Raw genomic sequence first — 18,197 nt, 5'->3', positions numbered from 1 at the left:
AGTTTTTTGGGTTGGGGGTTGTTTTTGTTTATTTTTTTTGAGACAGTGTCTTGCTGTGTTGCCCAGGCTGGAGTGCAGTGGTACCATCTCAGCACACTGCAGCCTCAACCTCCCAGGATCAAGAGATCCTCCTGCTTCAGCCTCCTGAGCAGCTGGGACTGTAGGCACTCACCACCACATCCAGCTAATTTATTTTATTTTATTTTTTTAGAGATGGAGTCCACTATATTTCCTAGACTGCTCTGTAATTCCTGGGCTCAATTGATCCTCCCACCTCGGAGTAATACGTTTTATGTCGGTAACACATGGGATAAATTTTTTTATTAAAGTTAATTTCATCTGTTTTATCACAAGAATAGGTCTTTACTCAGGGATGGATTGAGGTCTTTAAAAGCAAGCAATGATCATTTTATCTTAAAAAAAAAAAAAAAAAAAGCACCACAGAGTTAGCTGGTGTTCAGAAAATTCACCACATAATCCTGGACGTCTCATGGTGCCAGAGCAAGGATTAGGGTGCCCCTGTTACAGACCAGTTACTTTCCATCCATCATCTTGTGGTGATTTGGTCATTACTAGAGTACCCATTTAACAGATAAGAGGCCCAGGAAGGGTAAGGGTCTTGCCAGGTGTCACGCGGCTGGTGATGGCAGAGCAGGTGTGTGCACCTTCCTGCAGTAACTAACACAACCCACCCCTTACCCTCTTGACGTTGGCGGTGTACTGCTTCATGGCGATCTTCTCCAAGGCATTTTCAAAGCCAAAGAAGGACCGGATGTCCAGTGAGGCAGACTGCTCGAAGCAAGTCCAGTCTTCATTCTCAGGGTGGACCTGAAAGCCAGGCAGGGGCCATGCCAGGGACTCAGTGTTGGGGACACCCTGCCCTCCCCTAGGGCTCTCCTGCTGACCTGGGCCCAGGCAGAGCCTGCGGTGGACAGCAGATCAAGCCTGGCAACCCTGGAGGGGGTAGCAGGACCAAGGGGCCCCAACCCAGAGAAGGATGCAAAGTTCAAACTGTCAGGGAACAAAAAGCCTTCTCATGAGAAGCCGGGAGAATGTGGGTCTCAAATCCGCAGCCCTGCCCTTTCAATATTATACACATACATAGAAAATTAGTTAGAAATACATATGTTTAGGTCGGGCGTGGTGGCTCACACCTGTAATCCCAGCACTTTGGGAGCCCAAGGCGGGTGAATCAGTTGAGATCAGGAGTTTGAGACCAGCCTGGCCAAGATGGTGAAATTCTGTCTCTACTAAAAATCCAAAAATAAGGTGGAGATGGTGGTGGATGCCTGTAATCCCAGCTACTCGGGAGGCCGAAGCAGGAGAATTGCTTGAACCTGGGAGGTGGAGGTTGCAGTGAGCTGAGATCATGCCACTGCACTCCAACCTGGGTAACAGAGCAAGACTCCCTCTCCAAAAATAAATAATAATAATAAAATAAAATAAATACACGTGTTCAGTGTATCATTTATATAATCCATAAATATATAAATTATATATCAATATACATAAAATTTAGATTTTAAAAATAGTTATATATTATGTTACCTATATAAAGATATATTACACATCCTTATATATCAATAAATATTTATAGATCTGTATGTTTGCAAAAAGAAAACTTCATTGGCAGAGCTCCTTTATGGACCCAGACCTAGTCCTCCTCAAATGTCTGTGGGCAGAAACATTACCAGGGAGTCTGTTAAAATATGCAGATTCCTGGGCCTGCCCCTAGACACTTCCAGGTTGGGGCCCAGGAATCTGCATTTCACAAGCAGCCCAGGTGCTGCTGACTCAGCTATTGATAGAACTCATTCTGAGAAACACCACAGACGCTAAGAGGGGTTTCAACAACTGTTGCTCGCCCCACCCCAGTGGATCTAAACACCCTGAGCCCAAGCTTCTGGAGGGCCCAAGTGGAGCTGGAGGCATAGAGAGAAAGGCAATGGGGCCGGGCACGGTGGCTCACGTCTGTAATCCCAGCACTTTGGGAGGCCAAGATGGATGAATCACTTGAAGCCAGGAGTTTGAGAATAGCCTGGCCAACACGGAGAAACCCTATCTCTACTAAAAACATAAAAATTTGCCGGATGCGGTGGCGCATGCCTGTAATCTCACCTACATGGGAATCTGAGGCACGAGAATCCTTTTAACAAGGAGGCGGAGGTTGCAGTGAGCCAAGATTGTGCCAGTGCACTCCAGCCTGGGCCACAGAGCAAGACTCTTTCTCAAAAAAAAAAAGAAAAGAAAGAAAAAGAAAAAGAAAAAACCACGTACAGTGGTCTATCATTGCTATCCTGGAGTTATCATTGTGGAAACGACCCAACAAGGCAGGATCTGCCAATGTCCCCATTTTACAGATACAGATGGTGCGGCCCATTGTCACTCAGCAAGAAAGTGGCAGAACTGGGTCCCATCGGTGAATGCCTGCAGGTGCCTCATTCCAGCCTCTAAAATCATCAAGATCTAGCCCCCATGGCCTCACCTTGGCAGACCTCACTCATGCTGTTCCCACCCCCAAAATGCTGTTCCCAGCCCTCCATAGGCAGCTTCTCTCATCCTTTAGCACTCAGCTTCAGTGTCCCCACCACTTCCTCTGACTCCCACACATCTCCCTGCTGGATCCAGCCTCAGCTGCGACAAATGCATACACCCTGATTCCGTTTTGTTCCACTGGAGTGGACCCTCCATGAGGGCAGTGGTCAGGCAGCCTGGTCCACTGCTGCATGCTCAGCATTTGGCAGGGTGCCTGGCACACAGTAGGTGCTCGACCAGTACATATAAGAGAATAATAATAATTATTATTAATTATATTCAAAGGTAACATTTACATAGAACTTAATATGTGCCAGGCACTGGTCTAAAGGGTTTGTGTATTTTCGTTCATTTAATCCTACATCAACCTATGTGGTAGGCATGATTATTAAGCCCATTTCACACGTAAGGAAACTTAGGCATAGTTTCATGAAAGGAGGAAGGAAAGGAGGGAGGGGATAGAGTTGTCAGATTTAGCAGATAAAACGCAGGATGTCCAGCCACGTTTGAATTTCAGATAAACAACAAATAACATTTGAGTATAAGTATATCCCAAGCAATATTTGAGACGTACTAAAAAAATTTATGGGTTGTTCTTCCGAACTGCAAAGGCAACCAAGCATCCTGCATCTTACCTGACAATGCGGCAGGAGGGATGGCTGGGCAGAGGCTCAAGGAATGTGAGGACACAGCTCTGGGCACAGGTGGGTGCAGGGGGCAGGTGGGTCCCAGGGGCAAATGGGTGTTGGACGCAGGTGGGTTCTGGGCGTGGACACTGAGGGCGGCCTGGGCTTACCGTGTAGCTGCAGTGCTCGTTCACCACCACGCGGTTGGCGAAGGTCTCATTGTGCGCTTCGATGAGGAGCGTCCTCTCCTTCCAGTTCAAGATGTTTGTCTGCACGAAGACCACGTGCTCAACACCTGCGATCTGCACGGGAAGGGGCGGGGGGGCGGGGGTGGGTGGGGGGCATGAAGCACACAGGAATGGAGAGAGTCGGGCGGGTCGGCCCCAGTCACCCCCTGCCCTGAGGCCCAGGTCCCTTGCACCACCGCCCACCCAGCTCGGACCCAGGACCCCAACCTCCGACTTCCACCCTGCCGCCCACCCATCTCCACCACCCAGCTCCGGCCCTGGGCCCGCGAACCCCGCCCAGTTCCCCCTGCTTCCCAGCACAGCCTTCCAGCCCTCGCCCCTCCTGGGCCCTGGTTCCCCGACCAGGGTTCCGCCACCCTCATCCTGGAACCTCCATCCGAACATCAACTCACACACCCTCACTCCTCCTGGCCCCCGCCGCCCTGGTCCCCAGCTCCCGCGCCCAGCCCTCCCGTACCCCCGCGACAGGTCCCCTCCTCCGCCCCACAGCCCCAGGGCCGCCCACCTTCCGCAGCAGCCGCGGGGCGTCCACGCGCAGCCTGCAGCTCCGCTCCACCACGTGCACAGCCCCGTCCGGGCTGCGGGACTCGCGCAGGACCTCGCTGCCCAAGAAGACTGGGATCTGCGGGCAGGTGGGGAAGCGCTTCTCGTAGGCCTGGGGGCAGAGCGGCAGTGAGCGCTGCCCCTGGGGGGCAGAGGGACTCCCCCACCCAGCGCGACCTCCTTATCTGCTGTGTCACTTATCAGACTTGAAAGGCAGCCCTGGCCGCTGGAAGGGGCAGGGATTTTGCAGTCGTTACCAACACTCATTCCACCAGCTAGCACCTGTTAGAACCCGACACAGCAGAGCCTGGACAATGATTTGGCAAATAAGTTTTTGCCTCTGCATTTGAGTTTTTGCCCTCAGAAGGAAGCACAGGGACTCCGGGGACATTTTAAAATAAGGTATTTCTCAGGAAAAGCATTTGAGAAAAATCCAGCACCCCTTCATGATTAAAAAAAAAAAAAAAATCAATAAACTAGGAATAGAAGGGCACTTCCTCCGCCTGATAAAGCCATCTGCTAAAAGCCACAGTTAACATCCCTGGTGAAAGACTGAGTGCTTTCCCCCAAAATTAGGAACAAGCTAGGAATGTGCATTCTTCGTGTCCATTCGACCTTGTGCTGGAGGTTCTAAATAAGTAAAAGAAATAAAAGCCATCCCCTTGGAAAGGAAGAAGTAAAACCATCTGTATTTGCAGATGATATGATTATTTGTATAGAAAATCCTAAAGCATCCACACAGCACACACGAAAAGATTGGAACTAATCAATGAGTTCAGCAAGGTTTCAGGATATAAAACCAATGTAGAAAACTCAGTTGTATTTCTATGTACTAACAATGAGTATTTCTATGTACTAACTGAGAATAAAATGAAAAAATTCTATTTACAACCACATCAAAAAGAATAAAATACTTAGGAATATATGTAACAAAAAGAAATGTAAAATGTGTATGCCGAACACTACAGAACATTGCTGAAAAAAATTAAAGAGCTAAATAAATGGAAAGGCATCCCATATTCATGAAACAGAAGACTTAACATTGTTAAGATGGCAATATTCCCCAACTGGTCTACAGATTCAACACCATATCCACATCCCTGCTGACTTCTTTACAGAAATTGACAAGCTTATCCTAAAATTCACATGGAAATGCAACAGACCGAAGATAACCAAAAGCAATCTTGAAAAAGAGCAAAGGCCAGGTCCGTGGCTCAAGCCTGTAATCCCAGCACTTTGGGAGGCCGAGATGGGTGGATCACGTGGTCAGGAGATGGAGACCATCCTGGCTAACACGGTGAAACCCCGTCTCTGTTTTAAAAATACAAAAAACTAGCCGGGCGTGGTGGCAGGCGCCTGTCGTCCCAGCTACTTGGGAGGCTGAGGCAGGAGAATGGCGTAAACCCAGGAGGCGGAGCTTGCAGTGAGCTGAGATCTGGCCACTGCACTCCAGCCTGGGCGACAGAGTGAGACTCCGTCTCAAAAAAAAAAAAAAAAGAAAGAAAAGAAAAGAAAAGAAAAGAAAAAATAAAAGACACTATTAAAAAAAAAAAAGAAAAGAAAAGAAAGCAAAAGAGCAAAATTAGAGAAATCATATTTCCTGATTTACTTTAAAAGACATGGTAGCAGGCCAAGTGTGGTGGCTCACGTGTGTAATCCCAGCACTTTGGGAGGCCAAGGCAGGTGGATCACCTAAGGTCAGGAGTTCAAGACCAGCCTGGCCAACATAGTGAAACCCCGTCTCTACTGAAAATACAAAAAGTAGCTGGGTGTGGTGGCAGGTACCTGTAATCCCAGCTACTCGGGAAGCTGAGGCAGGAGAATTGCTTGAACCCAGGAAGCAGAGGGTTCAGTGAGCTGAGATCGCACCATTGCGCTCCAGTCTGGATGACAAGAGTGAAACTCTTTCTCAAAAAAAAAAGACATAACAGCACATGTTGGTGAGGATGTGGAGAAACTGAAACCCCCAAACCCCGTCATGTGAATGTGATATGGTACAACCCCTTTGCAAAATGACTTGGCAGTTCTTCAAACAGTTAAACATAGAATTACTTATGATCCAGCAATTCCAATCCTAGGTATATACCCAAGATAAATGAAAACATAAGTCCACACACAAAAATTATACACAAATATTTATAGCAACATCAAGCTATTCAACAATAAAAGAAAAAATAATACATTTTTATAGACTGTGCACATATCTATCTACACACAATGTAAATATAGAGCGTTTCTATATAATTTTATAAATATAGATAGTATGTATATAAATATATATATCATATCTATATAGAGATATCATGTCAGGCTACGGTAATCAAAACAGTGTGATACTGGCATAAGGGTAGACATACAGCTCAATGGAAAAGAATTTAGCATCCAGAAATAAACCCTTACATTTATCATCAACTGATTTTTTACAAAGGTGTCAAGACAACCTGATGAGGAAAGAATAATCTCTTCAGCAAATGGTGCTGGGATAATCGGATATACACATGCAACAGAGTGAAGTTGGAGCCGGGCGTGGTGGCTCACGCCCAGAATCTTGCAGGGTCGAGGCGGGTGGATCACCAGAGGTCAAGAGTTAGAGACCAGCCTGGTCAATATGGTGAAACCCCGTCTCTACTAAAAATACAAAAAAATTAGCTGGGCGTAGTAGCATTCACCTGTAATCCCAGCTACTTGGGAGGCTGAGGCAAGAGAATTGCTTGAACCCGGGAGGTGGAGGTTGCAGTGAGCCAAGATTGTACCATTGCACTCCAGCCTGGGTGACAAGAGCAAAACTCCATCTCAAAAAAATATACAAATAAAATAATAATAACAGGCCGGGCGTGGTGGCTCAAGCCTGTAATCCCAGCACTTTGGGAGGCCGAGATGGACGAGGTCAGGAGATCGATACCATCCTGGCTAACACAGTGAAACCCCGTCTCTACTAAAAAAATACAAAAAACTAGCCGGGCGACGTGGCGGGCGCCTGTAGTCCCAGCTATTCGGGAGGCTGAGGCAGGAGAATGGCGTAAACCCGGGAGGCGGAGCTTGCAGTGAGCTGAGATCCGGCCACTGCATTCCAGCCTGGGTGACAGAGCCAGACTCCGTCTCAAAAAATAATAATAATAATAATAATAATAATAATAATAATAACTTTTTAAAGGATTTTTTAAAAACTACGAAACTCTTAGAAGAAAACATAGGAATAAATCTTTATGAACTTGGATTAAGCAATGGTTTCTTACTTATGGCACCAAAAGCACAAACAATAAAAGAAAAAATAAACTGGATATCATCAAATTTTAAAATTTTTGTGTTTCGAAGGATACAAGCAAGAAAGTGAAATGGTAGCCCTGAGAACGGGAGAAAATTTTTTGCAAATTATACACACATACATATGTGTGCTTGTGTGTGTAGAAGATGGGGGACTTGCATCTAGAATATATAAACAAGTGTTAGAATTCAACAATAAAGAGATGACTCCATTTTAAAATGGCAGAAGATCTGAACAGACTTTTCCCCAAGGAAAATATACCAACACAAAAAAGCAAATGAAACTGTGTTCAGCATCATTAGTCACTAAGGAAACGCAAATCAAAACCACAATGAAATACCACTTCACATCCACGAGGATGACTATAATAACTTTTAAAAGACATAAGAATAGCCAGTGCTGGTGAGGATGTGGAGAAACTGAAGCCTCCAAACCCTCCCATGTGTGTGTAATATGGTACAACCCCTTTGGAAAATAGTTTGGCAGTTCTTCAAACAATTAAACACAGAGTTACCATATGATCCAGCAATTCCACTCATAGGTATGTACCCAAGAGAAATGAAAACATAAATCCACACACAAAAGAAATACAAGTATTTATAGCAACATTATTCATAATAGGCAAAGTGGAAATAACCCAAATGTCTATCAATGAATGAGTGAATGAATCAATGGTGGTCTAGCCATAAAATGGAATATTATACAGCCTTAAAAAGGAATAAGGTACTGATTCATGCTACGACATGGGTGAACTTTGAAAACATTATGCTGAGTGCAAGTAGCCAATTACAAAAGACCATATATTGCATGAATCCATTTATGTGAAATGTCCAGAATGGGCAAATAGAGAGAGACAGAAAATAGATTAATGGCTGCCGGGGGCCAGGAGTGGTGAGGAAAGAGATGGTGGGGGTGTTGAGGGTTGACGGTTAAGGCAGACAGAGCTTCTTTTTGAGGTAATGAGACTATTCTAAAGCTGATTGAGGTGAAGTTTGCACAATACTATGAATCTACTGAAAGCCACTGAATTGTGTGCTGCAAATGCATGAGTTGTATGACATGTGAATTGTATCTTTTTTTTTTTTTGAGACGGAATCTTGCTCTGTCGCCTGGGCTGGAGTGCTGTGGCCGGATCTCAGCTCACTGCAAGCTCCGCCTCCCGGGTTTACGCCATTCTCCTGCCTCAGCCTCCGGAGTAGCTGGGACTACAGGCGCCCACCACCTCGCCCGGCTAGTTTTTTGTATTTTTAGTAGAGACGGGGTTTCACCGTGTTAGCCAGGATGGTCTCGATCTCCTGACCTCGTGATCCGCCCGTCTCGGCCTCCCAAAGTGCTGGGATTACAGGCTTGAGCCACCGCGCCTGGCCTGTGAATTGTATCTTAATAGAACTGTTTATTTTAAAAAGGTGTCTTTCTCCACGTGTATGTGTTTATATATACACATACACACATATGAATCCACATGTATACATATACTATTTATTTATTTATTGAGATGGAGTTTTGCTTTTGTCGCCCAGGCTGGAGTGCAATGGCGTGATCTCGGCTCACTGCAACCTCTGCCTCCCAGGTTCAAGTGATTATCCTGCCTCAGCCTCCCAAGTAGCTGGGATTACAGGCACATGCCATCAAACCCAGCTAATTTTTGTACTTCTAGTAGAGATGGGGTTTCACCATGTTGGTCAGGCTGGTCTGGAACTCCTGACTTCAGGTGATCCACCCACCTCGGCCCCCCAAAGCGCTGGGATTACAGGTATGAGCCACCACGCCTGGCCACATGAATACATATATTATTTAAATGTATAAATAAAGATATGTGAATATGTGTTAATATAAATATACACAATTATTTAGTGTGCGTATCTTTCTACACACAATGTAAATATAGAGTGTTCTATATAATATACTATAATTTTATAAATATAGATAGTATACAAATATAGATCATATCTATACATATCTATAAATATATAATATATATATATAAATGTACACATGTAAATATATTTTTTTATATATGGATACATAATATATGCCATATATAAATATATGGGTATGCCAGGCACGGTGGCTCATGCCTGTAATCCCAACACTTTGGGAGGCCAAGGCAGGCAGATCATTTGAGGTCAGGAGTTTGAGACCAGCCTGGCTAACATGATGAAACCCTGTCTCTATTAAAAAATAGCAAAAAAAAAAAAAAAAAAATTAACTGGGCATGATGGCACATGCTTCTAATCACAGCTACTCAGGAGGCTGAGGCAGGAGAATCTTTTGAATTCAGGAGGTGGAGGTTACAGTAAGTCGAGATAGAGCCACTGACATTGCTCTGGGCAACAGCGCCAGGCTCCATCTCAAAATAAAAATAAATAAATAAATATATGGATGGTTTAAATAAGGAGCTTATTTTATATATGAATATATCTACTATGTGTTTTTTTATGTATATGTTAACATAAATATTCAGCAATGTCCTTCCTATGAGCCGTTAGACGGTCTCACCCTGACTGACAGCACAGACTCAAGCCCTGCCTGGGTGCAAATCCCAGCTCTACCACTTACAAGCTGTGTGACTCTGGGTGGGTTACTTAACCTCTCAGTGCCCTGTTGCACAGAGACGTCCTGAGAACTGAGCAAACTGCTGTGGGTGCTGGAGAAGGGATGGCCGGGATTATTTCCTCCACAGCCTCTCCGAGTGTCTCAGACAGGATTTGGTCACCAGCACAGGAGGTTAAGCTGGATTCCATGCACCTGTGCCCTCCAAAGGGAAGGGCCCTCACTGTCCTGAGAGCCACTTCAGGTCAGCCCCAGCCTCTGTGCTGGGGCTACTTGCTTCTGTGTGGGCGGAGGTCCTGCCAGGCGGGGGTGCAGAGCTGGGTGAAAGTACCTGGGAGGGGCCCCCAAGCCCATGAACCTGTGCTCAGGGAGGGCAAGAGTCTGTGCCCAGTTCTAGAAGGGCCAGGGTCAGGGTGGTGGGGGCATATCCCAGCATCTGTGGCTGACCTTATTCCTTATTCCAGCGGGATCTGCTCCTAGCGCCTGTCACAGCCCACGTGCCCCGGAATTGGGTTCAACGCAGGCTCCAAAAATAGTGCCGGCATCTGAGGACAGATATCTCCTCCCCCTTCCCTCCTGGCTCCCAGGAAGAGAAGCAGGGGGAGGGGGGCCGAGGAAGAAACGGATACATGCCCAGGAGCCCTTGGTGTCACCCCAGGCCGGGCTAGGCCCGCCAGCCTGTCCTCCACCAGGGGCCAGGAGGACAGAGCTGCCTCCTGCCGTATCTCCAAGTCAGTTGCTGGGACAAACACATCCACGTTGGAATCGGGAGGCCTCATTCGCCCAGAGAATGCACCATGGGGATCCTGGGGTCTGGGCTCAGCGAGCTGGCGAGGGAGCCCCCCTGAGAACTGTGTCTGCCCTATAGATCTCAGCCACGCTGGACCCACTTTCAAAGGAAATCATCTCCCCACGGAGGACAGAGCGCAGAGTAAAGCCAGTGGAGGCTGGAGGGGTTCAGGCCGCCTGATTGGAAGCCCAGCTCCACTTCCTTCCAACCAGGCAAGCCCCTTCCTTTCTCTGGGCCTGTTTCATCGTTTGGAAAATGCGTATATATGTCTCATGTACTTGCCCAGAGAGGCTCACTCATTTACCCAAAGTCACACAGCATGGGATGGTGAACCTGGATTTGAATCCCATTTGGGCCCAGCGCCCCACTCCCTCGAGGAACCGTTTGCTCAGCAGCAGGGCTTGTTCTCATGGGCAGCTCAGAAACAGAGCCAGGCACTGTCCCCCCGAGCCAAGCAGTCACATCTCCCTTTTCCACCCTGTCCTTCAGAATCCTGCCAGGCAGCGGCCACACCAGCCCTGAGCTTCTCCCCTTCCTTCTACTGCTGTCTCCCTCCTGTTCCCCAAACAAAATGGTTTCGGGAAAGGATATACTCAGAACAGGCCTTGAAGAGGCCAGGTGAGGTGGCTTACGTCTGTAATCCCGGCACTTTGGGAGGCTGAGGTGGATGGATCATTTGAGATCAGGAGTTCAAGACCAGCCTGGTCAACATGGTGAAACCCCATCTCTTCTAAAAACACACACACAAAAAAAATTAGCCAGGCGTGCTGGTGCATGCCTGTAATCCCAGCTACTAGGGAGGCTGAAGTGGGAGGATTGCTTGAACCCTGGAGGCGGAGATTGCAGTAAGCAGAGATCTCACCACCGCACTCCAACGTGGGCGGCAGAGGGAGACTCCATCTCAACAACAACAACAAAAAAGAATAGGCCTTGATGCCGAGAATAAACCCTGCACTCTTTATGATGGTCCTCAGGCCCTGTGTGATCTGCCCTACCCACCCATCTCCCATTCCAGCCCCCTTATCTGGCTCCAGCCAGCCAGCCTTGCTGTGTTTAGAACAATAATACATCAAGCGTGTCCCTGCCCTGGGAACTTTGCACTTGCTGTTCCAGATGCTTGGAATGCTGATCAATTTCCTTGACAGTGAAGGGGACAGGAGGCATGAGTCATGGGGCTTTCTGGAGGGGTAGGAGGCCTGGATTTGGGCCAAGGAGACATTCAGGCTTCAGGCCCTCATCCATGCTGGTCCTTCTTCCTAGGACACCCTCCCTGCCCCTCCAATGCACGACTGCCTCTTCCTCAGTTCTTCTTCCTTTTACCCTTTATTTCTGTGAGAGCGTTTATCATGCCTTGTAACAGGAAACTTGTGAAGGAGGATCACCTGCTTTTCCAAAGCATACCCTCATACCTGTGCCGGGCTTGATCCGCAGCATACCCTCGGGGCTAACAGTGCTAACAAGCAAAGAAGAAAATAACATGCACTTGGCCCAAACAGCCCCAAGGAGGGTGTCAGGGAGCGGATAAAGCCATAGACTCAGTACACGCAGCCAATCAAGGGCCAGAGTTCCTGACTCACTTCCCATCCTAACAAACCTCTTGTTAGAAAGGCCTGGTCTGGAGCCCCCAGATAACAGGCGCAGAGGGGGAGGCTGGTCTGCTTGGGCACGACTTTCTCTGACTTTGAAAGGGAAGGAAGGTACTTCTCCCAGTATCCAGTGACAGAACCACATATCGTGGGGGGACACCCGAGCTGAGGCTCCTTCTGGAAGACATCCATCCCAGAGCCAGTTGTCCAGCATCAGAGGACTTTCACGATTGTCGGACACTGTTGTTAAGGACTTTATAAAGTGTTAACTGCCTCGCTTCATCCTCACAAGGCCCTGGTGAGATGGGAACTAGTATTTGCCCATTTTACAGATGAGCAAGTTGAGGCTCGGGAAGACGGAGTGACTTGCCCAGCACAGCACATGGCTGGAGAGTGGTGGGATTGGTGCGTGAGCCTGTCTGACCTAGACGCCAACCCTGAACCACCCTTTCCTGCTTCAGAATCTCTGGCTACGTCACAACTATTGGTGGTTTGGAAATGCTGAGTCCCGCTGGCCTGCAACTTGCAAAGCAGGGAACCTGGAGAAGTGAGGATCGGGGTAGGCTGAGGATGGGGCTGGTGGGGCTTGAGAAGGAGGTTCACCACCCTGGATGGCAGAGAAGGGGATGCAGGGAAGGGGATGGAGGGACCTCAGCAGAAACCAGCCTCACATTCTGCCTGGTGCTTCCAAAGCTCACCCTCCTGTTGCAGGGAAAATGACCACAGGAGCAAGAAAAGCAGCTCGTCTCAGCCCAAGGGCTGTCCAGGGACAATGAATGCCTCGTCTCCAGGCGTCTCCAGGCCCCGGGAGAACTGCCTTGCCTTCTCCTGGGGTGAATGTTTATAGCGGGTGGCTGGTCAGGCAGAAAACTTTCCTTTAATTTTGGATGACCACAAGGTGCCGGTGACTACCAAAAGGACACATTCGGACAATTTTCAGCTGCCCAAGCCTAATCATCATTGCAGTGACAGCAATAGCCGAGGCGTACACTGGGCTCACTGCGTACCGTGTGCTGCTCCCGAAGAAGTAGGTAGTGCTCATCCTCCCCGTCTGACAGATGGAGAAGCCAAAACTCAGAGAGTTTAAGTCACTTGCCCATAGTCACACAGCTTGTGAGGGATCAAGCTGCGATTGGACACCCTTGCAGTCAGACCATGGGGTTGGCGCATTGTATGCTTCTAGCACCAAATAGTGCCTTGATCTCTGAAGGAGAGCCCTACACCCAAGACACTCCCACACAGGACGGAAGCCTGGTTCATACCCTCAGTTCACGCTCAACCTAGTTCTGACCCTCCTCTGCCCTTGTTCCTCAGACAGTCCCCCATGTATTTGAAAATGTGTCTGTCTCCCCAGCTTGACCGTGGGCACCTCTGAGGGTCCAGCCTCTTTGCCCGGAGATTCCCTTCCTGCATCTGACTTGGAGACGATATTAAAATACACTGGCTGAGGTCAGGTGCAGTGGCTCACACCTGGAATCCGAGCACTTTGGGATGCCAAGGCAGGAGGATTATTTCAGCCCAGGAGTTCGAGGCCAGCCTGAGCAAAATAGTGAGACCTCATCTCTACCTAAAATTAGCCGGACGCGGTGGCTCACGCCTGTAATTCCAGCACTTTGGAAGGCCGAGGCAGGCGGATCACGAGGTCAGGGGATCGAGACCATCCTGGCTAACACAGTGAAACCCCGTCTCTACTAAAAATACAAAAAATTAGCTGGGCATGGTGGCGGGCGCCTGTAGTCCCAGCTACTCGGGAAGCTGAGGCAGGAGAATGGCGTGAACCCCGGAGGTGGAGCTTGCAGTGAGCCAAGACTGCGCCACTGCACTCCAACCTGGGCGACAGAGTGAGACTCCATCTCAAAAATAAATAAATAAATTTTAAAAATAAGAAAATTGCGCAAGTGTGGTGGCACACACCTGTAGTCCCAGCTACTCGGGTGGCTGAGGTGGGAGAATAGCTTGAGCACAGAAGGTCAGGGCTGCAGTGAGCTATGATTATGCCACTGCACTCCAGCCCGAGTGACAGAGAAAGATCTTGTTTCTTTAAAAAATAAAATAAAGGCCGTGCACAGTGGCTCACACCTATTATCCCAGCACTTTGGGAGGCCGAGGCAGGTGGATTACTTGAGGCCAGGAATTCAAGACAAGCCTGGACAACATGGTGAAACCCTCTCTACTAAAAATACAAAAAATTAGCCGGGTGCGGTGATGTGCACCTGTAATCCCAGCTACTCAGGAGGCTAAGGCAGGAGAATGGCATGAACCTGAGAGGAGGAGGTGGCAGTGAGCTGAGATCATGCCACTGTACTCCAGCCTGGGCAACAGAGACTCCATCTCAAAAAAATAATAATAATAATTCATAAATAAAATAAAATAAGGCCGGGCGCGGTGGCTTAAGCCTGTAATCCCAGCACTTTGGGAGGCCGAGACGGGTGGATCACGAGGTCAGGAGATCGAGACCATCCTGGCTAACACGGTGAAACCCCATCTCTACTAAAAAAAAAAAAACTAGCTGGGCGAGGTGGCAGGCGCCTGTAGTCCCAGCTACTCGGGAGGCTGAGGCAGGAGAATGGCGTGAATCCGGGAGGCGGAGCTTGCAGTGAGCTGAGATCCGGCCACCGCACTTCAGCCTGGGCCACAGAGCGAGACTCTGTCTCAAAAAAAATAATAAAATAAAATAAAATAAAATAAAAACACTGGCTGAATAAAATTCAAATGCCTGCCTGCCAAGTGGATAGGGATCTTACCTAGAAGGGACCAGGGAGCCCCGGAAGATTATAGAGCACCTCTCTTCACAGGATGGTTGTGAGGCCTTCGCAGGTCCTGGGCCCTACCCGTGGCAATTACATCACACATATTAAAATGCATCCACTTTCTGTGATTTTCATATACAGGAGCTCATCACAGTTGAGGTCCAGACGACAGCCTGGCATGAAGTTGCCCTTGGTAGGCATTTAATTCAACATGTGTTCATTTTAACTCTGCAGGTTTTTTTTTTTTTTTTTTTTTTTGAGATGGAGTGTCACTCTTTTGCCTAGGCTTGAGGGCAATGGCACGATGTCAGCTCACTGCAACCTCCGCCTCCTGGGTTCAAGAGATTCTCCTGCCTCAGCCTCCCAAATACCTGGAATTACAGGCACCCACCAACATGCCCGATTGATTTCTGTATTTTTAGTAGAGATGGGGTTTCACCATGTTGGCCAGGCTGGTCTCGACCTCCTGATCTCAAGTGATCTGTCTGCCTCAGCCTCCCAAAGCGCTGGGATTACAGGCATGAGCCACCGTGCCTGGTGACTTTTTGTTTCTTTTTGTATTATGGAATTATTACGTTTATTTTCTTTCCTTGTTAGACATTGCTGTGACCCTTGAGAAACTGTGGGCCTCGGGCACCCTACCCTGGGAAAGGCCCTGGCAGAGACCAAACAGGCCCTGGCCCCGTGCCTTTGGTACCTTCCAGGGTCCTAGAGGATCAAACAGCTCACAGGACCTTTCTGTGTTGGAAACCAGCTCACACCAGTAGTTTTGTCCCTGCCTAAGAGCCTCAGCTGCTAACTCCTGTCCCTAAAGTTGGCTTGACCACCCACAAATGAGACCTGAGCCTCTCCCTGCTAAACAAACACATGGTTTGGCGCTCTCAGGGACACAAGGCCACAGAAGGATTCAGTTACAGCCCTTCTGCCAGGTGGCTGGAGAGGACATCCAAGCCTGCCTGCTCAGAAAAGGAGATGGTTCAAAGCCCAGAGCCCACAGCTGCAGGGCCACAGTGGGGCAGGTAGGGACCAGTCAGGGCTGCCTCTTATGGGTCCCCACCTGCAAAATCCATATTGACACAATTAGCGTGTGGAGATGGGAGGCTCAAGCTAAATAGCCCTGAATTCCCACCCAGACTTGCCCAATTCCAGGCTGGGTAACCCCTCTCTCATCTGTAAAGTGGAATAATCATAGAACCTCCCAACCAGCAGTCAGGTGGCCTGTTTCACTCCTTCAGGCATCACAACTGCTAAAGTAGGGTCATCAGTTCCCAACATCCCTGAATTTGCAGTGATTTGCAAAATGCCTCGCACATAGTCGACACTCAATAGACATTTACAGGGTGAATGAATGAACAACAGCATAGCACCGCCCTTAAGAGAGTGGGCTCTGGGCTCTGGATTGGGATCTCTGCTTTGCCTCTCATCAGCTGTGTGAAAAAGTCACCAAGTTCTCAGTACCTTAATTCGTTTGTGTATAAAAGGGGGAGTAAAAGCCAGGCGCGGTGGCTCACACCTGTAATCCCAGCACTTTGGGAGACTGAGACGGGCGGATCACGAGGTCAGGAGATCGAGACCATCCTGGCTAACACGGTGAAACCCCGTCTCTACTAAAAAATACAAAAAAAAAAAAAAACTAGCCGGGCGAGGTGGCGGGTGCCTGTAGTCCCAGCTACTCGGGAGGCTGAGGCAGGAGAATGGCATAAACCCAGAAGGTGGAGCTTGCAGTGAGCTGAGATCCGGCCACTGCACTCCAGCCTGGGCGACAGAGCAAGACTCCGTCTCAAAAAAAAAAAGTGGGGGGGGGAGTAAAAAAAGTAGCTACTTTGCTATTTGTTAGAGGAATAAAGGAGTCAGCTCATGTAATGTCCTTAGAGCAGTGCGTGGCACATGGTTCATTCTACATCGCCATTTGTTAAATAAATTTAAATTTTAAAAATGAGTGAGATTCTATAAAGTACAAAAAGCTATTTCTGCTAATCACTTAACAGATGATCCCTCCTCCCCTCCTTCTTTCCTTCCTTCCTGCTCTTCCTCATCCAAATTCAAAGGAAGCTGGAATGCCACTTACCCCAAAACGTCCATTAAGAACGCAGAAAGAATATCCCAACTGCACCAACATCTTCCAGCCCGATGCTTTCCCTTCCCTTTTCTATTCTGCAGACCTGATTTGGGGCCCTGGCCACTATGCAGCCACTGAGTAAGGTGCCCCCCTCCCCTGTCATACTCTTCAGGAGTCTCCCTGTCAACCCCCTTCCTTCCCCATGCAAATCTAGGGGACCACAGCACACATGTGATATCAATCTGCTCACCTCCCCCAACTCTTTTTTTAAAAAACTGAAATATGGCCGGGCGCGATGGCTCAAGCCTGTAATCCCAGCACTTTGGGAGGCCGAGACGGGCGGATCACGAGGTCAGGAGATCGAGACCATCCTGGCTAACACGGTGAAACCCCGTCTCTACTAAAAAATACAAAAAAACTAGCCGGGCGAGGTGGCGGGCGCCTGCAGTCCCAGCTACTTGGGAGGCTGAGGCAGGAGAATGGCATAAACCCGGGAGGCGGAGCTTGCAGTGAGCTGAGATCCGGCCACTGCACTCCAGCCTGGGCGACAGAGCGAGACTCCATCTCAAAAAAAAAAAAAAAAAAAATTGAAATATGGGCATCTACCCAAAGGAAAATAAGTCATTATGTGAAAAAGACACATACACATGTATGTTTATAGCAGCACAGTTCACAATTGCAAAAATATGGAGCCAACCTAAACGCCCATCAACCAACAAGTGGGTTTAAAACACGGTATATATACACCGTGGTATACTACTCAGCCACAAAAAGGAACAAAATAATGTCTTTTGCAGCAACTTGGATGGAGCTGGAGGTCATTATTCTAAATGAAGTAACTCAGGAATGGAAAACCAAATAGCATATGTTCTCACTTATAAGTGAGAGGTAAGATATGAGGATGCAAGGTGGGTGTGGTGGCTCACACCTCTAATCCCAGGACTTTGGGAGGCTGAGGGGGGCAGATTACTTGAGATCAGGAGTTTGAGACCAGCCTGGCCAACATGGTGAAACCCCATATTTACTAAAAATGCAAAAATTAGCTGGGCACGGTGGCACACACCTGTAATCCCAGCTACTCAGGAGGCTGAGGCAGGAGAATCGCTTGAATCTAGGAGGCAGAAGTTGCATTAAGCCGAGATCACAGCACTGCACTCCAGCCTGGGTGACAGAGTGAGATGCCATCTCAAATATATACATATATATAATATATATATATATATATATATATATGAGGATGCA

The 18,197-nt window shown here is 48.1% G+C and overlaps 1 protein-coding gene across 1 annotated transcript in view; it reads right to left on the bottom strand.

Moving 5' to 3' along the window:
- SEC14L5 (SEC14 like lipid binding 5) overlaps window positions 1–18,197 on the bottom strand; it is a 63,414-nt gene that overhangs the window by 27,889 nt on the left and 17,328 nt on the right. Inside the window, exons 3-5 of the mRNA XM_023225795.1 lie at window positions 3,915–4,064; window positions 3,332–3,463; window positions 700–828 (exon numbers count right to left, since the gene is read on the bottom strand). Coding sequence (XP_023081563.1) covers window positions 700–828; window positions 3,332–3,463; window positions 3,915–4,064 — 411 coding nt within the window. The remainder of the gene's footprint in view (window positions 1–699; window positions 829–3,331; window positions 3,464–3,914; window positions 4,065–18,197) is intronic.

The sequence above is a fragment of the Piliocolobus tephrosceles genome, chromosome 17 (assembly GCF_002776525.5).
Source record: "Piliocolobus tephrosceles isolate RC106 chromosome 17, ASM277652v3, whole genome shotgun sequence".
Classification (NCBI taxonomy): domain Eukaryota; kingdom Metazoa; phylum Chordata; class Mammalia; order Primates; family Cercopithecidae; genus Piliocolobus; species Piliocolobus tephrosceles.
Note: the sequence above shows the minus strand (reverse complement) of the source record. Positions and strands in the feature narration are given on the sequence as shown.